Raw genomic sequence first — 23,626 nt, 5'->3', positions numbered from 1 at the left:
CCTCTTGTCTTTGCCTTTTAAGTGCTGAGATTTCAGTTGTGTACCACTACACCTGCTTTGACAGTTCTTTGTAGGTCTAGGTTTTTAAAAGCTTTTACTTACATTTCATTTATATTTTTCTCCCTACTCCACCTCAGTTCCTTCCAACAACCAACACCAGGTAGGAGAGAGAAAGGGTTAGTGGGAGAGGGGGTGCAGTTCTCTCAGCTGCACCTGCTGACCACCTCCCTGCTGGTCAGGGTCATTGAGTTCCTTGGAGTCAGTGTAGTCCTCATTTCAGGAGATCTCTGTCTTCTTGTCTCAATGCATGGAACAGCAACCAGGAGTGGCAAGGGAGAAGCAGGAGCAGCATTGTTCTTTTTCTCATCTCCAAAGTGTCTGGATTCTGGCTTCACTCGCTTTCAAAAGTCTTCAGAGTTAAACTATGTACAGCTGGTAAAGAGCTCCTCTCAGAGCATGCATGAGGCAAATGTCTCCTGCTGTGGACCATCTTACTCAGTCCCACATCCCACACCTGGGACCAAAACAGAAACTTGTTTATAGCCACAACAGTTCTTTTATCTACAAAACAGGTATATGATTACCTACATTTTTCTTTATATATAGCCTTTCACTTCAGTAGCGTGTAGGAATTTGGAGTGGCATTGTGGCATCTTTCTGTGATAGGAAGTCTAAGTCACATGCATGCACACATGAAATGACTTGGGACTTTGCTTTTGAAACACAGTATTTGCCAGGATTCTTGCAGTCCTCCTCCTCTGCCTTCTGAGAACAGAGACTGCAGTTGCTCACTACAGATCGTGGTGACTTAGTTTGTATTCTTTTTGTCATCCATCTGATCACAGGATTGTATCTCTTAGTTATGTGATCAGGAACAGCTGTATTTTTAAGGTTTTACGGAATTTACTTATTTGGTTGGTTGGTTGGTTGGTTGGTTTTGTGAGACAGGGTTTCTCTGTGTAGCCCTGGTTGTCCTGGAACTCATTCTGTAGGCTAGTCTCAAACTCAGAGATCTGCCTGCCTCGTTTCTCAAGTGCTGGGATTAAAGGCATGCGCCACACCACTGCCCGGAATTAAGGACTTTATTTTTAAGGAATGTTTGCACAGCTGTGTTCCAGGGCTGTTCTTTTGGATTTTCGGTGCTGGCATTTGGCCTCAGGGCTCCACACATGGTAAGTCCATGTCTTGTTAAGCTCTATCCTTAGCCCTTTTGTTATTATGAGAAAGGATATCACTGTGTCCAGGTTGCTGAAATCTATGTATACTTTTGTCTAATAAGACTCCTGAGTGTTGGGGTTATAGACAGGAGCTACTACATACCCAACTTCCCATATTTTGAGTCATTAATTTTTTGTTCATTCTGATAGATCAGTCCTGTAAAGGATATTGTCTATGGTAAAATTACTGTAAAAACACATTTTTGCACACATGTGTGCATGCTTTGTGTGTGTGATGCTGGGCGCTTGTTCTGAACAGTACCCCCAATTGGACAGGCCCTGTACAGCTCCTCTCAAAAGCTCACGATAAACCATCCCCATTTCTGTGTGTGACAGTATTAGGTGTTTTCTTCAAGTGATTTTCAACCAACATCTGCTCAGCCATCTTGCTGGCCCCTGTCAGGTGTTAAGTATCATGTTGATTTCTTAATAGTGCCATAAAACACCAAAGGTTGCTTTCTTGTTAGTGTCTGGTTGATCATAGACACAGTGAAAGAGATGTCTCTTCTGTTGCCCGCTGCTTTGCTTCTGTGTAGTGTCTGTCATACATGTAAGTATGTTAACAAGTTATCCCACTCTGTTAAAGGTAAGGTGCGTCACGGCTACACCTTATTTCATAAAATAGGTTATGAAGCTTAGTGCAATGAATTGTGCTGTATGTATCTTGAATTTTTCTTGGTTATCCACAAATCTGTAGAGTAACATAGTCAGAGTGACCATATTGTGATTTCCCTTCACAGATAACAAGTTGTACTAGTACAGCCGTATAAATAATTCCTGAAGTCTCAGTGTAACATGGACATTAGCAGTGATGACATATAAATGCAGATGCTTGGGAATTAAGTACTAGGCGAAACACTTCAAAAGGTAAGAAAAGAATGTGATATTCTCTAAGGCCAAGTGAGATAGAAGTAATTGCCTGTTTTGTTTTCAGTGTATCAGGCTCTTAAGAAGCATGTCCAGTGGAGCCTATCTAAATACTAATAAAAGTCAGCTTAAAGAACCATTCTTTTGTGAAAGTAACAGTAACAGATACTCTTATTTGGCCAATACAGTGGGTGATGCTCTGTAATGAGCACTCTTGAGAAATATCTAGCAGTGTGGCTGGAATTTTAGAGTGTTGTGGTCCTTCCATAGCTGCATGGAGCCACATTCTAGAACAAGTCCCACTTTGCTTTGTGTTGGACTTCTGGGGAGGGCACAGAGGTTGGAGTCTTGAGTATGCAGCTGAGTTTTCAAGTCAGTATACTTTTTGTAGGATCATGTTTTCCCTGTGCTCTCGTCTTCATGTTAATTTAGAGCTTTAAACAAAGAGAGGGAAATGATTGTATTAAGACAGGAGTTTTACTTTGCGTATACTTGTAAGAACTTACAAGGAGAGGTTGCATTTATAGCTGTTAAATCATAGCCCTGTTCTTCTCTGATAAGCAGTTTCTTCCTGCTTAATTCTTTTTATTAATGTAACTAGAAAAATTAATAATGTGTCAAGGATAAAGATGGTATTAGAGTACAATTCTACAGGACATTAAAATGAGAATGCAAGTTTGAGAAGAAAAAGTAAAAAAATAAAATGTACTTTAAACATTACAGAATCACTGTGTACAGTGATTCATGCCTTTAATTTCAGCATTGGGAAGGCAGAATGAGGTGGATGTTTGTGAGTTAGAGGCCAGCCTTGTCTACATAGTGAGTTTCAGGACAGTCAGGGCGATGTAGAGAGACCCTGTCTGAAAACCAACAAAAAGAACAACAGCCATGATTATTTGTGAGTACCTATAACTCCAGCCCTTGGGACTTGATGTTCAGCAGCATAGGGAGGTTTGACATCTATCTAGGAAACCCTGTCAAAACAAAAACAAAGCAACAGGCCAGATATGCTGTCTCACACCATTAATTCCAACACTCAGGAGTCAGAGACAGGTGGATTTCTGTGGGTTAGGTTAGCCTGGGCTACAAATGAGACTCTGTCATTGCATCCTCTCTTCTGAGAAAAAGAAAGATAAACATAAACCAACAAAATATCAAATTTACAGTAATGAAAAGCTTATTATGTGCATTAAAATAATTATAGCTATAATTAAATAGACCAATATATCACTTTTAACAGTAATCTCTTTATCTTTACTAGATAGAACCCTGGTTTACAATTTGATAGTTGAATCAGTGCTTAATTATAATACTTTATTTAAAATAGTATTCATTTAAAAATACCTAGTTAAATATTTACGGTGGCAAGGTTAGTCATCTAATGACATCTGTTTCTTGTTTTTCTAGTACTGTTATTTGCAGATGGGCACTCCTAATAGCCTAATTAGCTAGAGCATATATTCTCTGAAAAAGATATCATAGCATATTAGTAAAACTACAATTGGGCAGGCAGATCTCCAAGTTCCAGGCTAGCCTAGTCTACAAAGAAAGTCCAGGACAGCCAAGGCTACACAGAGAAACCTGTTTCAGGAAACAAAACAAACAAACAAAAAATGCAATTAAATATATTATGCAAAAGTTGCAGTGTTATTAAAATAGCAGACTGATAGCTGGGTGAGGTGGTCATGCCTGTAATCCCAGCTAGGGCTACACAGAGAAACCCTTTCTCCACAAAAAATTAAAAAACAAACAAACAAACAAACAAAAAACCAAATACCAGACTGAGTATTCAACTCCGAGAACGCTTGCTTTTTATCTTGTTCATAATCTGTATGGCCTGGGATGGTGGCACACCTATAATCCCAGCACTTGGGAGACAGAGGCAGAAGGATCTCTTGAGTTTGAGGCCATTTTGACATACACAGCTCCAGTACAGCTGGGGCTGTCTAGGGAGACTTTGTATCAAAAACAAAACAACAACAAGAAAAATACATGTGGTGAAAAGTAAGGAAGCTTCAGTTAGTAGCTGAGTTTTGGAGCCTGTTAGTATTAGGTGTGCTGTGAGACACAGGACTACGTTGTGAATAGTTAACTGTGTAGTTGGTTTCTGTTGTTTTCCAGTGGTTCTCAACCTGTGGGCTTCAACTCCTTTGGGGTTTGAATGACCCCTTCCACAAGGGTTGCATATCAAATACTGCATATCAGATATTTACATCACGAATCATAACAGCAGCAAAATTGCAGTTGTAAAGTAGCAGCGAAAATAACTTTATGGTTGGGGTCAGCACAGCATGAGGACCTGTATTAAATGGGTCACAGTGATAGGAAACTTGAGAACCACTGCTTTAGGCCCTGGTTCTCGTACTCAGTCCTAAATCTGAGAAATCCTCTAGGTGGTCTTTAAGAGCAGGGAAAAAAGCCTAGGAGCAAATTGTAGGAAAGGGCTGAGTCATATTTTAATCAAAATAATAATTGAGTTGTTTGTAAGGATTTGTTACATTGTTTTCAGTTGATTTTTTTTTTTCAAGTTTGTCCCAGTTGCTTGGTGCCCCTGGGGTGCTTACCAGGAAGCACCAAATCATTACTGTGAAGACATGCTGCCTCTGTGTACTTTTATAGCCAGAGTAAATCATTAGCATATGTTAATTTCCTTATTTAATACCTTTTTATCATTTTATTTTAAAGAGAGGCGTGTAAGAGGTTCTAGTATTCTCCGAGGCTGAAGCTGAGAGCCTGATGCCTAAGCTCTATTGTAGATCCTAGCTCCATCTCCTTCAGGATATAAGGAAAAGAAGTAACATTTCCACAATGATAGATCTTTGGTTGTACAGGTAAGTTACTTAGTTTTGCAGTAGGTAAGACAACTATGGCTTGATTTTTATTTTGGTGGGAGGAGATATGTTATTTTCCATTATTCTTACTCTCCCTTGCTGTTTAATGGCAGTCTTGAGCTGTAGAGAATGGACTGAAGATATATATATATATATATGTATGTGTGTGTGTGTGTGTGTGTGTGTGTGTATATATATATATATATATAAATTTAACACAGGGATAAATGAAATTGATGTTGGAATCTTGAGACTAGACGATTGAGCCTGACTTTGAAATGTGCACATTTAAGGAGCCATGTGAAATTCTTTGACTTCTCAGTTGTTTCGAGTGTATATCCATTCAAATCTATTCTCTGACTGCCTATAAATCAGTCTTGTCGATCATCTGTTGTCACTCTTGATGACAAAGAAGAGATCCCTTTACATATAACTGCATAATAGAATTTCCAGACTTAAAAGCGGTTACTACTAACCTTCAATAAATTTGAGGAGATAGGGTCACAGGTGTTGTTCTGCTACAATAGAGTGAGAATTGTACAGCTGAAATAATTTGTCTTTTAAAAGAGTTGTATGGCTAGGTGTAACAGTGCACACCTGTAATCCCACTTCGAGGGATTCACGAGGATTGTTAAAAGAGTTTAAGGTCACTCTGGGCAACATAGTATGTTCCAGGCCATCCAGGATTGAATGGCAAGATCCTATTTGAAAAACTACAGCACATACTTGTGTGATAAGCAATGCCTGAGCACAGCTTATGCTGTAGACAGGCAGGGGAATCATATTGATGACACTTCTCAGTTACTCTTCCCTATTTTTTTCCTTTGACTTTGGCTTTTGTACCTGAAAATATACAGGTATTGTGGCCAGTTTTTTAGAAGTTGTTCACTTAATAAAACTAAATAATATGGTGATCATAATATTGGTGATCATAATATTGGTGTTGGCTTTGTATAATGGCACATGCCTGGGGGGAGGCAGAGGCAGGCAGGTCTCTGTGAGCTCAAGGCCAGCTTGGTCTAGTGAGTTCCAGGACACCAAGAGCTACATAGTGAGACCTTGCCTCAAAAAACCAAAATAATGACGATGACATTCTCTCAAAAAAAAAAAAACACAAAAAAAACAAAAACAAAGTAATAATGGTGGTGGTGGTAATTGCCAGCTCCTCTATTTCTAAACTGGGACACTTGCTGAGTAGAGCAGGAGCCAGAGATTACAGGCACTGTATTGGAAATAGTTTGAGTTAAACATGTAGCTGCAGCATGTGCTGTTTCTCATGGGTGGGCCTTTCTGGTTTAGTCCTGTTTCTTTTGGTCCTGATGCAGTTATGTGGGTGTAGTCATGGGGACTAGAAGCTTATGATCTGAAAGAGCTAATAATGTTTTAGAATTTTACAGTTTTTATAAAAGTAGATTCAAGTTTAGGGAAAGTGACTGAGTGGAAGTCAGATAGCATGGTATATAGATTAGGGGAGAGTTGGCTCAGTGTGGACAGGCCAAAAAAAAAAAAAAAAAAAAAACAATTGGTTGGCTGTCACTTTTCAGTCTCTTCAAGTGATTAGGAGGACTCAGGAGCTGGGAATACAGAGTGTGCTTACTTCTAGTGGTGAATCATGCCCTCCCTGTTTTCTGCAAAATGCTGCTGCTCATAGTTGGTGGGTAGCAGGATAGATTTTGGTCTTATTACTAGTTGTGTTTTGTCCATATGAAAATGTTAACTCACGGTTTTTCTTAATTCTAAAACTGTAGTAATAAAATTTCCATTACCAAGTGTGTGTGGCTAAGGCTTTCACCAGGTGTCTCGTATTTTAGTTTATTAGTAAGGATGTTCCTTAGCTAGTTGGCAAATGAGTTCATTTCTCTTCCCTTAACAGCTTCATATTTGGCATGAACATAATTATATGCCCAAACCTCTTCACTGGATTTTATAGTAACTTTGTATTTAGCTAAAATAAGGAAAGTTACAGCTTTAGTCTCTACTGCCTTGCTAGATAAATAAGCATGGCAAAACAGTATTGAAATTTGGTTGAAATAATGTAGACATACTTAGGTAAAAGTTCCTATTGATGGAAGGTTTTTATATTCAGTTTATCAGGTAATTGCAAAAAGTATGTATACTTCATGTATGCTTATCCAGAAATAAGCAAAGAGGAAGAAAAAAATAGCAGATAGGAAATTTGTTTTATTCCAGCCTTCATAATTTGATTAGGTTTTTGTTTTAAGTGTCTATAATGTTAATTCAATCCAAGATAATTTTTCAATCTGTCATGTGATGCTTCTTTAGCTAAAGTGAGCATGGCCTTAATTTTTATGTTTTGTTTTAATCATTACGAGCTCATAAACTATTAAAAGAGAATTTTGTATCTAATTTGCCTTCCAACGTGGTAATTGAATTGTGTTACTAGAACACTGCCTGAATGCAGTGGTCTCTTTCTCATACTTCAGCATGGATGGATTGCCTGGATAGGGCTGACACTCTGTAGGTCTTTTTGCTTTCCCCTTTCCCTTTCTATTTTAAGTCTGGGTTTCTAGCAAGCTTCTAATGTGGTGTCTGAAACTGTACTTGAGTTCAACAGTTTGAAGTACTAGGCACACTTACTGTAAATGAGCTCTTATTGGGTCTCGAAAAATGTGTATTTATTCTAGCATTTTTACAGTTTATTGGTTTTCCCCCAAGACAGCTTCTTGATAATTACAGCCCAGTAGTTGGGCTTTATTATAATTGTTGGATAGAACTAAAACCTTTTTAGATAAGAGAGGGAAAGAGACTTAATCTTTCATACTATTCAGTGTTTTAGTTTTAGAACTGGAATCAAGAAAAGCACAGGTTTTCATAGGTGGTAATTGACAGTGACCTTCATTTATATGTTTGTGTGTGCATACACATACTTTTAAAGTAATTCCCAGTATTAATGACATATGTTTGATTCAGTAGTCTCTTGTGGAAGGTGAATTACAGAGAAAGAGGTTTTCCAGATTTCCACATAGATTGATATGGAAGGAAAAGAATGATTAAGGAAAGCCAGTTAATTGAAATCACGTAAGAGATTTATATGCCTTTAATCGGCATCAGTCATTATAAAATAAAGCTTAATGAATTTCCAGTATCATTTTTCAGCCACAAAATATGAAGATCATTAAATTTGCATTTTATTTAATAGTTTGTTTATAAAATTAACTTAATTTTAGTTTTGTTGGGGTGTCTTTTTTGTTGTTGTTTGTTTTTCGAGACAGCATCATTTTTTCTGTGTAGCCTTGGTTGGCCTGGACTCGCTTTGTAGACCAGGCTATTCTCAAACTCACAGAGCCCCGTCTGCCTCTGCCTCCCTGAGTGCCGGAATTACAGGTGTGCACTACTGTACTGGCTCTCATTTTAGTTTTATATTCACATTTACATAGATATTTAGTATGTAACTGTCAACTGAGGTTTCCAGATTTTGGTACATCAAATAAATATATTGCTTTAAAATTCTTTCAGTTTGGGTTCTTTTAACACACTTGAAATTTAGTTTACATTTGTTGTAATTGAAAGTGGAAATTACCTGTAAGTACAGCAGGACTGCCCTCTTGATGACAGGATGTTAGAAAGATAAATTACAATCAGATTGCTGCTCTGGTTATTGACATAATGAAGCTCATGTGAAACACTGTCTCTTTTCTGATGGTGTGTTCCTTACTCTTTACTTTTTAAATTAAATTTTTATTTCTTTTTAATATTAGTTACAGTTTTTTAACTTTGTATCCCAGCTGTAGCCCGTTCCCTCATTCCCTCCCAATCCTACCCTTTCCCTTACTCTTAACTTGATTTCTATGGAATTCTCTAGAACAAGTAACTGTACTGTAATCACAGATTTTAAAGTATGCCCTGCTTTGAAATGAAGCTAACTTCAACTGATTTAACATGTCACAGAGTACATTTCCTCTTTAACTCATTGTAAGCTGTCAGCAGCCAGACACCAGGAAGCACTTTTCCTTAGTGTTTCTTGTGTACCATGTTGCTGTGGTCTTCTGTAGTTATTCTCCAGTATTAGATGATGGCAGTTGAGGTCCAGAAGGGAAAGTACCTGATTTGCATGGGGAAGTGATAATGCCATTAAAAGGGTTGTATGTGAGGGAGGTTGTCAGAGGGTGACAAAAGGCAGGAGGAGGGTAATGTGAAGTTGCATTTTTGGTTCTTTTTCTTTAATCATTCTGTACCTCACTTGAAATCAAGCAGTGAAGTGACAAAATATCTAGGAAAAACAAATGGAAGGGCAGGTGGGGGTTGATAGAGACTTGAAATATTAATAGTGCCTTTGTTCTTCTGGATAGCAGGGAAGTCCTGGAAAATACCATTAGCTCTTAGAGTTTACCCAGGCCGATCAATGAGGACATTTCCAATAGGCTTCCTCTTTCTTTCTTAGAAAGTTCAGGATCTCTACCAGAAAACTCACTTATCTCCCAAACAGTGGGTTTAAGGTATCCTGTATCACACTCAGAACCTTAAAGAAAGGGTGTGTGCGTGTGTCTGTAAAAATACACACATATGTGATTTATGTGAAATAATCCTTATTTCTTTTTTTTTTAATAATCCTTATTTCTGAAGTCACTGTTCTCTTTAGAAGACAGCTACTGCTTTCTGTCCTCCTCAGAATACTTTAAAGAGTGACATGCTTTTCTCTAGAGACTGAAGTTTGCTTTGCTGTGTTGATAGCCAGTGTAAGCTAGTGTTGTGACTTCTGTTCGTGCTGTAATTTTAAAAATTCCATAGCAAAATTCCAAATAGCTTATTATCAAGGGACTTAATGAATCTACAACTATGTTAGTAAAAACCTCAGACTGATAGGAATGGGTTCTGTAAAATAGCTGCTCTATAACTTTAAAAGTATTACTTTATAACCAAAATGTTTAGATTGATCATGTCTGGGTACTTTGTGCAAAATCGAGATGCACAGAGACAGTGAACATGGCATTTAGAGTTCTGTCTGAGCTGGTTCTGTGATCGTCAATAGGTTGTTGAGGCTGTCTCTACCTTAGTCTTCTCAGTTGTAAAGTAGGGACAGTAGACCTGTCCGAGTTGTGAGGCTTCAGGGAGTAGATGTATGTTAAACGTAAACATGGAGTCCTTGAACATATTAAATGGTATTTAATTGTTAGCTGTTATTATGTCATTATTGGAAATATTAATGAAATAACCTTTGTCCCTTTACTTATTGATAATGGCTATACTTGGATAAAAAAGTTTTAGCTTTATGTTTTTGTTTTAGATATATTAACTATTCCCTTTTTCTCATTATTTTGTTTACATTTTTGAAGGTTTCCCAATGAGTGGATCATGATGACCGTATGGTAGGGACTTGCCATAGTATGGCTGCTTCCCGATCTACTCGTGTTACAAGATCAACAGTGGGGTTAAACGGCTTGGATGAATCTTTTTGTGGTAGAACTTTAAGGAATCGTAGCATTGCTCACCCAGAAGAAATCTCTTCTCATGCTCAAGTACGATCAAGATCACCAAAGAAGAGACCAGAGCCCGTGCCAGTTCAGAAAGGAAATAATAACGGAAGAACTTCAGATGTAAAACAGCAGAGTGCTCGAGAATCATGGGTAAGCCCTAGGAAAAGAAGACTTTCTTCTTCAGAAAAGGATGACCTAGAAAGGCAGGCCCTAGAGAGTTGTGAGAGAAGGCAGACAGAGACAGCACCGCCAGTGCTAAAGAACATTAAACGCTGTCTTAGAGGTGAAGCCACAAACAGTTCAGAAGAAGACTCACCTGTAAAACCAGACAAGGAGCCGGTAGAACACAGGAGGACAGTAGTGGACCATGATGCAGAGTTTCAAGGGACTAAGCGAGCTTGTCGATGTCTTATATTGGATGATTGTGAGAAAAGGGAAGTTAAAAAGGTGACTGTCAGTGAGGAAGGGCCGCTTACGGCTGCAGTAGAAGAACTCACAGGCTATTTGACTGTCAATGGTGTTGATGACAGTGACTCAGCTGTTACAAACTGTGATGACTGTCAGCCTGATGGGAACATTAAACAGAATAGCACTGGTTCCTATGTGTTGCAGGAAACATCAGTAGAAACCCAGACTTCAATGTTCTTTGGTAGTAGGAAGGAGGACAGCTGTATAGACCATATCGTGCCTTGCACAAAGTCAGATGTGCAGGTCAAGTTGGAGGACCACAAACTAGTAACTGCCTGCCTGCCTGTGCAACATCGGAATCAGCTGACTGCTGAGCCAGCTTCAGTCCCTGTTTCTGAAATTCAGTCATCCTTGAGAGATTCTGAGGAGGAAGTAGATGTGGTGGGAGATAGCAGTGCCTCAAAAGAGCAGTGTAATGAAAATAGCAGTAACCGTCTGCACACAGACTCCGAAAGCACGCCAGTCTCTGGAGAGCCAGAAGCGTCTTCTATGCTAGACTGTGCTTCAGCGCAAATGACGTCTTTATCAGAACCTCAAGAACATCGTTACACCCTGAGAACCTCCCCTCGAAGGGCGGCCCCAGCCAGAGGTAGTCCCACTAAAAACACTTCTCCTTACAGAGAAAATGGACAGTTTGAGGAGAGTAATCTCAGTCCCAGTGAAACAAATACAACTGTTAGTGATAATGTACGTGAGTCTCCCACGAATGGTGTTGAAATTTCTCAAAATGAAAAGGTTCTGTGTTGTGACTCTCAGAACTGTGGAAGTGAAGGAGTAAGTAAGCCACCATCAGAGGCCAGAGAGAATACTGGACAACTGCCATCTGCCAAAGAGAATGCCGGCCAGCACACTGCCGAAGAGGAAGATGATGACCCTGATGTGTATTACTTTGAGTCAGACCATGTGGCACTGAAACACAACAAAGAGTATGTGTAAATATGGTAACCATGAGCTCTGCTCTGTCTCTCCTTCCCAGGTTCTCAGTATTTGTTATGAATGTCTCTTAATGTTCTGCTTGCAGGTGACACCAGCACCTTAGCAGTAAGTGTAGAGTTGACATATATTTTTAATTCAGGAAACTAAGAGACTTGACGTTGAACTGCATTATTCGTCTCTGTGGTAGTTTATTTTCTAGTGCAGTACCCACATGTCTGAATAAGAAACGACAAGTGAACCCATGGTGGTCACAGAAAAAAGCAGTGGTAACGTGAGTGGTAGTGCTTTTGATGCTGAGCTATCCCAGGATGCTTGGCTCATGCTTGTAGAGCTTTGTAATGTCTGCCTTTCCAATGTGCTTGAAATACATGAGAATGTAGCTATCATCCAGATACTGGAAATCTGGTGAACTAGAGATTATTTACATTCAATTCTCCATTAAAATTTTTTATTTAAGAATGTGCTTGATCCGTCATCTTTGCAGCTTAGAGAAATAGATGTGTGGTTAACATTGTGATACTAACAGTATCATTTCCCAAACCTTTATTACAAAGGTACTTTTGCAAATAATTCTGTATCCAAAAAAATCACAGTTTTACTCACTTTATTCTGGAAAGAAACACAAATGAATCAGAGCTGTCAAAATAATCCTGGAAGGAACTATAAAGTGTTCATCAATTTTTCTTTTTTCTTTTTGGTTTTTCAAGACAAAGTTTTTCTGTGTAGCCCTAGCTGTCCTGGAACATACACTCTGTAGACCATCCTGGCCTCAAATTCACAGATATTCAACTGCCTCTGCCTCTCCTAGTGTTGGGATTACAGGCGTGCACCACCACTACCCAGCTCATCAAAACTATTTTAATGGGTAACAGTGATAAACATGTAAATTAATCCTTACACGTAGGTATTTGAGCTGCCATCAGGTTATATTGGTTATATAAAAATAGTTAGATCTAAAGAATATTTCTCATGGTTTTTGTGACAGGTGCCTGATCAAGTATCATACCAGGGCTATGGGACATGACCTTGTTGCCACGTTGTTAGACTGTTCATGACTTTAGTTTGCTACTACTATGGCCTTTACTACTACTATGGTCTTTTTTTTGTGTTTGTTTTTTTTTTAAATTGTATTTTACTATTGGAGTTAAGAAAGTTTTTCCCTGAATGTTTTACAATTTTTTGTAGGTTAGGAGTCTAATATATCATAGATTTGAGGCAGAAAAACATAATTGCATAAAGGAAAAATTTCAGTTAAAAATGAGATGGAATGGTATATGGTGGCGCAGCCACACTGTCCCAGCATGGTCAGGAGGTCATACTGGGCCATATAAGGGAACCCGGTCTCAAAAATCAAACAAACCAAAACAAATCAGCAAATGTTTTTCACTCATACATAATTATGAAGGGGGGAGTTATTTCCAGATACAAAGAAGTACGTTTTAGAGAAATAACTAAAACCTCAGAAAGGATGATATCTTGTTTCCTTATGTTTGGATGGGGTGTCTTTCTGTTTGCTCCAGTTGGTGTTGAATTGTAGGCTCAAGTGGGACTTGGAGCTTGTCACCATGGCCAGCTCCAGCGTGAATGAGCATGAATTTCTCCAGAGCTTCTCTGTTCTGGACTGAGAGCCCGGCAGATGTTGGCCTCTGACACACCTTCTGCTCCAGGACATGAGAGTTTGTCTTTGTTACAGGACGGTTCTTCTAAGTTGTGAGTGGTTCTTGATTCTGGAAAATAGTAGTTCATAAGAAATCATGGTGATTGAGAGAGGTGATACTCCCATAAAATAATTATATAGGTAGGGGCTGTCACTCTCAAAAGGTAGTACTCTGTATCCATCAGTAGGTGAGAACAGTTCAGGGCATGGAGTCCTTTGGAGTTGGGAGGCTGTTTGCTCTGTGAGGACAATGCTCCGTTCGGATGCATCATCAAGCCCATTGGTGAAACAAATCACTTGTTTTGTTCCCTTACCTTTTCTTTATTCCAAATCTTTGAAGATGACAAGTAATTGTGGGTCTTACTTATTTGTGTTTTCTGTTGCATTGCTGGGGATCAAAAACAAGGGCTTACACACACTACGCAAGAGTGCTACCACTGCTCTTCTATGGTGGGAAGAGAGTATCATAGTTAGCATCTCGGTTCCAAGTAATTTTAGGAAAATAATATTTGACCATGTTGGATGTAAATTCTTTAACGAAGTCCCATCTTTTTCCTCATGTTTCTGTTTTCATCCAAATGTCAGGATAAAAAACGACAACAACAACAAAAACCCAGAATAATCAATTGTTTAAAAATAAAGTCAGTATAGTGGTCTAGTGCTTTCAGGTGTCAGGGAAATGTAAAAACTTTGAAAGTGGTATTGGGGGATTGTGCACTTTATGCTTTCGATCTCTAGCTCATTGCCGTTGAAATTGGAGATGTAGCATTGTCTACAGTAGTCATGAATACTCTTCCAGAAGGGAGCAAATTGTATTTCCTGATGCCCTTTAAAGTAGGCTATTACAGTCCCAGCGCCATAGTGCACAAATAGATATCTACAGACCCCCATCTCAAACAGAAAGCGTTTTGATGGGAAATGCTGTGGTTGCCATAGTGTTCTGTTAAGTTAGGAGGCCCCGACTTAGCTGCTGTACTTAAAACTTCCCTCTAAGCCAACAGTAATGATTTAATTGTCAGCCTTTCCCTTGTCTAAATTTATCTATCTGTTTAAAAGTCTATCACATACAAGGTCCTTGTCACTCTTGTTTGGGAAAGATACTTTTGAGTCCTAGCTTTACACCTAGCACATCACAAGTTAGGCAACAGCACAGGAAATGAGTGTGAGGATTTGGGATACTTAAGTGTGCCTCACATTGTACAGTTACTGATTTTTTTTTCCCCCTGAAGAGAGAACTACTCTTGCTAACTGAGTAAGGGCTTGAAAGTGGGTTCCTGTTATTTTTGTAGATGCTCTCAGAGGTTCAGCAAAGACAGCCCAAGGCAGCATGTTTCTCTAAAAAGTTACCATTCCCTTAAAGGTAGTTGACATGTAATGGCTGATTCCTTTACTGGCCTAGCTGACTGGGATAACCTCCTAACTGGCTGTTATTCTTGTTAAGCCTTGGGGGTTCTTGTTTTCAGAATCATATAAGGATTTTAGATCCTTGGTTTTTAATATTTAATAATGCTTTTCTAATTCAAAAAAGGTAATCACACAAGTGAAACTTGAAATGTTTATGTCAAAGACAGTTATTAAGTACATGTATCACACAGGCAGCACAGCAGAGGCCTATGACCCAGAGTCAGAGGGTAAACTCAGTGGTAGCATGCCTACCAAGTATATATGAAGCCATGGGTTTCTTTCGTGGTACTGTACTGCTGTAAACAAAAAAGCATCATGGGTTAATGGTAGAAATGGTCAGACCTTCACCTTTTTGAATAATGGGCTTTTTTGGTTTTGGTTTGGTTTTTACTTTTTTGAGACAGGGTCTCTTGTAGCGCAGGCTGGCCTCCAGCTTGTGATATTGCTGAAGGTAACCTTGAACTTCTGACCCCCCTCCCTTCTCACTGGGATTGCAAGAGTGCCATACACAACTGTGCTTAAACTTCTGTCTTCTAATTGGTAATCTGAGACATGCCTACTTAACCTCATGTAATGAAGACTTACTCCTTCATTTTAGGACCTTTTTAGGTTGAAAACCTAAAAAAGCAGATCTTTGGTATTTGTTTTTTAAAAATCTGACTATGCTTATAATGACCTCATTTTTATCTGTCACAATCATCAGTTTAGGTAAGTAAAACCCACCCCTGTTTAATTTACTTTCATGTTTTTTGTTTTAAAGAACATACCTATAATATGTCTGAAGAATAAGTGGCTTCAAATAGAGGAATTGGTTGATTTGAAGGTTTAGAATGCAGTGATCTATTAAAGACAGGCTACTGGGGGAAAGTGTGCTTGTTGGTGCTTCTTGTTGGCCCATGGGAAGAGCTGTAGAGCCAACCAGACTTGCCCAGGCATTGGCTGTGCAGAGTAGTGGGAAGAGCAAAAGCCATCTTAAGTATAAGTGTTGTCTGGGAGTAAGTTATACTATGAATTGTTGCCAACTTAAAAAAATTTTTTATTATGTGTGTGTGTGTGTTGCCTGTATGTATGTCTGTGCGCCTGGTATCTGTGGAGGCCAGGAGAAGACATCTGTTTCTTCTGTACTGGAGCTCCAGATGGTTGTGAGCCACTACGCAGGTGCTGTGTACAGCACCCTGGAGTACCACACACCCTGGAAGAAGCACTTGATGATATTAACTGAGCCATCTCCAAATCCATTGCCAAAAAATTTTAAATTTTCAAGTAATGTAAATGATCTTGGATGATTCTTTGCACTAATTGTAAGTATGCTGGCATATGAATGAAGTCTTGATATTGTTGGATTAGGGTCACCCCTTGCAGAGCTGGTGGAGAGACACTTGTGACATCGGTGTCATAGCAGGTCTGAGAGTCCAGTAGTTACGCATTTTCCTATGTTCTGTTGGCAGTGCTGTGGCCCAGTATTTATTTTTGTTGAGCTTTTCTTCTAATTGATTACTTTTAGCTTTTTTGAACTTAGAAGTCAGAATGATCAAACTTTACAAGATTGTCATGTTTGGTTCACTGAGTAATTTTATTTTGAATGCATATATCATGCATGGATGTTTGATTGTTATGTGTTCTTTTTGTTGAATAGAAGCATTATGTTTACTTTTTTATACATGTTAAAATCATTTAGTGATTAAAAACATCCTTGAAACTATATTATTTATCTGCCATTTTGAGACTTAAACTTGTAGAAATGTTATTTCATAATTTTTGTAGGAGTATATGGAGGAAAAAACCTGTACTGATCATATTCGGGACTTGACATGCCACAAGCATGTCACTTACCTGCGCTGACTGACCAATTCTCTGACTGTTAAGACACTTCACTGACATAGTAATTGGCATTGGAGAACAGTAAATTAAGATTTTAATTTCTCAAGACTTTCCCCACTTTGACACCAGTCACAAAGAGGTCCTTAAGTTATGTGTAATTTGTGACATGACTAGTCAAAATTTCCCACTGCCCTCTCACAGTGTTGTTAGAAAAGTTTACAGACTCTGGGGGTGTGGGGAGAAATAACTTTAAAGGATCCAGATGGGTGGCCATATTAACAGATGCATATGGCAGGGTTGGGGAAGGCTTAGGCACTGACTTGGGTATAACACCATAACAGTCACATTGTTTCTCTAAGCCATGCATTCCTTACAGAATTATTTACTCTAGCTGCTTGGAATGTGTGTAATTTTAGCTTTGTGAGGACATCATTGTTTTCTGTGTAGCTCTGTTACTTGCTTGGTCTGAAGAGTCTCATGTTAGGTTTGTGCAGCTTTGTGTTCAGCTAGCGGCTGCCTGTAGATTTGGGGGCCTTTTTCTCTTGTTTTTTCCTTTAGTGTTGTACCTCTGTATTCTCACCCTTGGGCTCCCCGAGCTGCTTTCTGAAGGACACTTCCTTGTCTCCGATGCTGGTGTTTCTTCTAGTAGGGACTTCACTCACTGGTTTGTCCCCTCACGCATCACAGGTTTGCATTGTCTGTTACCGAGGATCTGAAAAATGTTATTTTTTTCTCCCATCATGAGAGTCACTCTGTCAGCTATTCTGCCATTGTTGTGAGTAGATATATCTGGCTTTGAAGATTAATTTGTATGAGCCTACAAGAGGTTGTGTTCACAGGTGATTGATTGTAAGATTGCTCATGTGGGTACTAGAAACTGAATCCATGTCCGCTGGAAGAGCAGTGAGTGCTCTTAACTGCTGAGCTAGCTCTCCAGCCTTCAAATGGCTTAATTTAATTTTTAAAATTTATTTTAGATATTTAATTTATAGATGAGTGTTTTGCCTGCATATTTGTGCATTAGAAGGTGTCATATCTCCTGGACACCATGTTTGTGAACCGCTTTATGGATCCTCTGCAAGAGCATCAAGTGCTTTTAGCTGCAGAGCTCTCTCTCTAGCCCCATGTTGTACTATGATCTTTTTCTTCTTTTGATTTTTTTTCGTTCTGTTCCTTTTCTTTTTTTGTCTTTTCTTTTCTTTTTTTTAATTTAAAGACAGGTTTACTATGTAGTCCAGTGTGTCTTGGAAATCACTGTGTAGACCAGGCTGGCCTTCATAGAAATCCACCTGCTTCTGCTAAGATTGAAGGCATGTGCTATCGTGCCCAGATGACTTAATGTATACTGGGATATTTAATTTTTAATTATACTCCCTCTCCCACCTGCTGTTTGACTATTTGGAAATAGTAGTTATCAGTATTTCAGATACTAAGGGTTGAATTTGGTGCTCTACTATTGAGCTTTACTGCAAGTCCTGGAAATTATTTTTATTATGAAAAATGTTTTATTTTTATTACTATCTTATTTTTAACAATTTATTCATTATATATCCCTATTGTAGCTCCCTCCCTCAACTCTTCCCTGTCTCATCTGCCCTCCTTTTTCCTCCATATCCCCTTCCCCTAGTCCACTGAAAGGGAGAGTTCTCCCTTGCCATCTGCTAAAATGAAAATTATTATCAAAACGGAAATTTTTTTTTTATTGAAATTCTGTGGCAGTTGACTATTAGCTTATGTTTATAGCTTAAAAATTTAAGCACATTTTAAATAAAGACGGCAACTTGAAAAATTAGACTAATTGCAATTTTAATTGAAATCTGTTACGTTGTTTAGATGTCGCTTTGGTTAGAGCAGGAGTTAATATTAGATCATTGGTTGAGATAGAGTTCATGAAAATGAGCAAGAGAAAGTGGCATACAAGAAGGCATGAAACTGCTAGGTTTGAAAAGGTAGTGCTGAGAGAGTAAGTGGTGCCACACCGAGGTTTTGGGTCCTTTTTCTTATTCCTCAGGACTTTTGCTGGAATATGTCTACCGTGCACTGTGTTTAGAAAGGCCCAGGAATGTGGAGTGTGTCCCAATTTACCCTGATTTGTAAAGGATGGCCTTTAATTATTTTAATTTATATGTATGGATACTTTGTCTGCATGTATCTTTGCATCTTGTGTTCATCATGTGTGTCTAGTGCAGCTGGAGGCAATAAGAGGGTATTAAGTTCTTCTGATACTGGAGTTACACAGCTGGGAGCCACCAACTGTGTCCTCTGAGCCAAACCTGGGTCCTCTGAAAGAGCAGCCTGTGCTCTTTCACTGACCCATTTGTCCAGCCTCAGCTTTCTTTTTTAATAAAATTAACTGTAGCGGGGTGTAGTGGCACATGCCTTTAATCCCAGCGCTTGGGAGGCAAAGGCAAGCAGAGCTCTTGAGTTGTAGCCTGCTTACATAGTACTGGGACAGCCAAAGCTATGTAGATGCTGTGTTGAAAAATAAAATTTAGAAAAATTAACTGTAAAATATTTCACACAATTATTTTTCTAATGCTATATTTTTTGCCATCTAAGTTAGAATTTTTTTGATTCACCTTTTATTTTGCTGTTTTTTACATTTCTTACATTATTGTTCCTTTTTGTATAGTGTACTATGAGATCCTTAAAATACATAGCAAGTGAGAGTCAAACGGATTATAGTTAAAATAGAATGTCTTTTCTTCTGATTAACACATGATTGTACAGTTTGTAAGTGTAGTGTGATATTAAAAATATGTATACACTAAATAAGGGTCAGATTAGGAAAATTGCTACTTCATCAGGCGTCTCCTTTGTGTGGGGAAATTCTGTCTCCTGTTCAAAGTACATGATGGTTTGACTGCTTGTGCTCTAGAGAACGCATTTAACTGCGTTCTCTAGAGCACAAGCAGTTACTTGTGTTCACTAGCTGTCTCCCTCTTCGCATCCACATTCCCAGCCTTTCTTGGAGTCACTGAGTAAACCCTAGTGCAGGCAACAGTATATGAGGAGCCAAGGTAAGCAAGTATAACATGCATTTCATAAATAGTGGGGTTTTTTGTTTTGTTTTTTTTTTGAGATTACTAGATGATGTTTGCAGTTGTGAAATGCTATCTCATTTAAGTCTAGACTCAAGTTCCTAAATTTATTTTTAAGCTTCTTACAAGGGCAATTTAATTGATTGTAGCAGACATGGAGGGCATGCTGTCTCCATCCTGGTGCAAGGCTGTGCAGACACCACAGTACTGATACATCACTGTAATTGTAGCCAGTATACTGTACAGATGACTCTGAACTTACTGTTCTCTGTGCGTTCCACCTTGCTTCTGACACTAGTCACATCTGGCTTTCTTCTTTCTGTCTTTTTCTCGGTTCTCATTAGCTGCTGTACCTTAGAAATATGTTAGTAGTGGATTTCAGCACAAAACCTGAGCTCAGACTATTCTGTTGCTCAAGATATCACTTCTCACACAGAAAACAGCAGACCGTGCATGAGAAGGAGTTTATTGCTATTTTCCAAACTCATTTTCAGCATCTTTCTTGGCAGTGTCTAGAAAAAAGGCCCCTTCTTTCAACTCACCCACCAGTCATTGTTTGAGCTTTGCTCTTTCTTTTAACATCAGTCAGCGTTATTTCTTCTCTGGGTCTTCTGAAACGGTTTCTTGCTTCCTGTGGTACTAGCTTGTAGTCCCCAATTAATCTTATCCTCTGATGAAGTAAATATCTTTAGGTAATATCTGCTTATTTGAAACACTTTGCATTACTGTGTACCTTTTATTACTCTACATGCTAGCCGGATTAAGCTGGATTTACCGGGTTTCCTTTTGACATTTTATTTAGTGGGAGAAGGACAGCAGTCTGGAGAGGTCGGAGGACAACTTAGAGGTGTTGGTTGTTCTCCCACAGTGTTAGGTTTGGTGACAGATGCCTTTACCTGGTAAAATTATGTCTTCATCTCAATTCTCCAAATTCTTTGTGGTTTTTCAAAGACAGGGTTTCTCTGTGTGTATTGCCTTGGCTGTCGTAGCACTTGCTCTGTAGATCAGGCTGGCCTTGAACTCACAGAGATCTGCCTTCTGAGTGCTGGGATTAAAGGTATGTGCCACCACCACTAGTCCCCAAATTCCTTCACTAAGTATGGCCTTGCACCCATTCAACCAAGTGTATTTTTTCAGTGGTAAAAATTGACCCTATGTTTTTATGCATGCTAGGCAAGGTTCTACCACTGAGCTATATTCACAGCTACAAAACTTATTTGAGTACTGTCTGGATTTTAAGTTTTAAAAAGAAAGTGAATAAGCTGCATAATCATTTGTATAGTTCATTAAACTTAAAAGTATTGGTGGAGTTATGTATTTAAGGAGGGGTTGTCAAGCTAATATTTTTATCATGGGAGTATATAAAGTAACAGTAAGCCAGTCGTGATGTGTAATCCCAGCTCAGGGAGGCAGAGGCAGGCAGATGAGTTTGAGGCCAGCCTGGTCTGCACAGTGAGTCCAGGACAGCCAGGGCTACCTGTTTTGGGGGGAAGAAAAAAGTACCCAGAGTCAGTGTATAACAACATAAAATTTTTATTGTCAAGATATTTTATATACTTTTAAAATGTCTGAGGGCTTCAGATTGTGTACAGAATGGTAAGAATTTGGTTGAGGTCTGAAGAAAAAGAGAAATGGTTTTGTCTTTTTATGGGTGTCTTGTGGGGGTTGAGCAGATGGTACGTGCACAGTGTGCCTGCCACACAGGCCCAGCACTCCTGCAGTGCAGTGGCACCTGTCTGTAATGCCAGCTCTGAAGGTAGATACAGATGGATCTCTGGAGTTTGTCAGCCATCAGTGATGTGTTCAGTGAGAAGACTGTGTGAGAAAATATGGTGGAGAGAGACAGAAGAAGACAGTTGGTGTTGACCTCTGGCTTCCACATGCTTGCAGGTCTACACCCTGCACTCCTACAGATAAAGCTTGTTTCTGTTACATGAGACCTCACAACTGCCATACCAGAATAAGAAATATGTTATAGTGAGTGAACTAAAACTCCGGAATGGGAAAAACACAACATTTGGTCCAACTCGGTTATACAGGACTGTATACAGAACAGTCAGACAGATTAGGTGGCCTCCTTGTAGAGAACAGTCAGTTTCTTTGTACATTTAGAAAAGCACCAGGAACAGATTGAAAGGCCCCTTTAAGTTCTATTCCCTCAAGAACCCCAGGTTCATGGTATGGGCAGCTATATAAATATGATTTAAATTACAGATTCAAATTGTTACAGATTCAAATTTTATGTACTTTATTTAATCCAGTAATTGGCTTCAAGTATGGTGCTGTATACCTGTAATCCTAGCACTTGGAATGTGAAGGCAAGATGGTTGTGAGTTCTAGGCCAGATTGGGTTGAAAAACAAACATCTCCACCACACACCCCTGTACACATTTTTCTCTTCCCTCCCCTTAGTAAGCAGTGCCCTCAAATGTTAATAACAGCAAGGAAAATGAAGTTAAGGTGATTGGACTTTATTACATGTTAGTGAGAAACCCACTCAGAAATATCTTCAGAAAAAATGTTTGAAAGGCTGGAGAAACACAGCAATGGTTGAGTGCATATTGTTCTTGCTAAGGACTCAAGTTCAGTTTCCAGCACTCATGCACATGCGCACACAAATCACATACAAACTAGTAACTATAATAAAAATAACTGTTTAATCAATAGAAGAAGAGCTTGATGGGCTGGAGCAGTAAAGAGCACTTGATGCTTTTGCAGAGGGCCCAGATTTGGTGCGCAGTGCCCACATCAGGTGGCTCACAACCACCAGCAACTCTTAATTCCAGGGGATTCTTGACTTCCTCTTCTAGTTTCCATGGGCGCCTGGCCTGTGTGGAGAGTACATACATACATTATTTATTAACAGGTTTTAAAGAGGTTGATTTGTTTTAGTTCTTGTATTTGTGTGTGATAATTGAATACTTTACAGTGGTGTCGAATGATACTTCAATACAGCATATAACATACGTGAATCAGATTTCAGAAGGTTAAGTAAAGAGAGACTGTCTTCTGACTACCCAAGCTCAGGAATTACCATCTAGTCCCTCACTTTTCAGTATTGGAGACTATATGTGCCCTTCCACTTCTTGGTGTGTTTTCTCATTGTACTCAGTTTTTTTACTCTTCCCATTTCTTCTGCGCTGGCAGTTCCTTTGCATATACTGCTGTTGTGCTTGTTACGGTGCCAGTGCTGTTCGTAGGACCCTTGGCCCTGGATCTGTGTACAGTCTCTGAGAAGAGTACCATAGTTCTTGACTATGGAGTAGATTGGACCCCTGGGTCAGCTGTTCTGCTCGTTTGGGGAATAAACCAACAACTAAGTGAAGTTTGTTAAACTTGCCTTGGGGCTTGGAAAGAGAGCCACACAAGCAGGAGGACCAGAGTCTGGATCTTAGGAGCCCACAGGCAGGTGAGTGCAATGCCTATGATCCCAATGCTTGGAGCCAGAGAACGGATCTCCCGAGGAAGCTAGCAGGGAGAATAGCAGAATCTGCAAATGGGTCCACATGAGGCCCTGTCTTAATGTATAAGGTAGAAAGTTTTGAAGGAGACACCCTATGTCAACTTCTGGCCTCTGTATGTATGCCTCCACATATAAAATATCTTAAGGTATACTGTGTACATAAAATCAAAATGCAAAATGCTCTTATAGGCCAAATTCTCCCTTTAAATAACCCAAAGAATTAAAAATTGGCGTTCAAAAACGAACTTAGATACAGATGTTCTGCACAACTCACAGTAGTCAAAAGGTAGAAACAACCCTTTTAGCCACCAGTTCATGAATGTTACTACAGTGGAATATTATTTGGCCTTAGAAAACGGGAGGAGTGGCTGGGGCAGTGGCTCAGCAGTTGAGGGCACTTGCTGCTCTTGCAGACCCAGATGTGACTCCCAGCACCCACATGGCACCTCACAGCCGTCTACCACTCTAGTTCCAGGCAGCCTGACA

The 23,626-nt window shown here is 39.2% G+C and overlaps 1 protein-coding gene across 5 annotated transcripts in view; it reads left to right on the top strand.

The window, feature by feature from the left end:
- Positions 1–23,626, top strand: part of Zzz3 (zinc finger ZZ-type containing 3) — a 67,480-nt gene that overhangs the window by 18,079 nt on the left and 25,775 nt on the right. For 3 of the 5 annotated variants that reach the window (XM_055614272.1, XM_055614274.1, XM_055614271.1), the window contains 3 exons: positions 1,958–2,084; positions 4,770–4,915; positions 10,210–11,744. The exons of 1 other annotated variant lie outside the window; for it this stretch is intronic. In XM_055614272.1, the coding sequence (XP_055470247.1) occupies positions 10,240–11,744 (1,505 nt within the window). In that variant the 5' untranslated portion in view covers positions 1,958–2,084; positions 4,770–4,915; positions 10,210–10,239. The remainder of the gene's footprint in view (positions 1–1,957; positions 2,085–4,769; positions 4,916–10,209; positions 11,745–23,626) is intronic. One more of the 5 variants, XM_055614273.1, reaches the window with a different exon arrangement.

The sequence above is a fragment of the Psammomys obesus genome, unplaced genomic scaffold (assembly GCF_907164565.1).
Source record: "Psammomys obesus unplaced genomic scaffold, mPsaObe1.curated_primary_1811, whole genome shotgun sequence".
In the NCBI taxonomy this organism is placed as follows: Eukaryota; Metazoa; Chordata; class Mammalia; order Rodentia; family Muridae; genus Psammomys; species Psammomys obesus.
The sequence above is the reverse complement of the archived record's forward strand: the minus strand, read 5'-3'. Positions and strand labels throughout refer to the sequence as shown.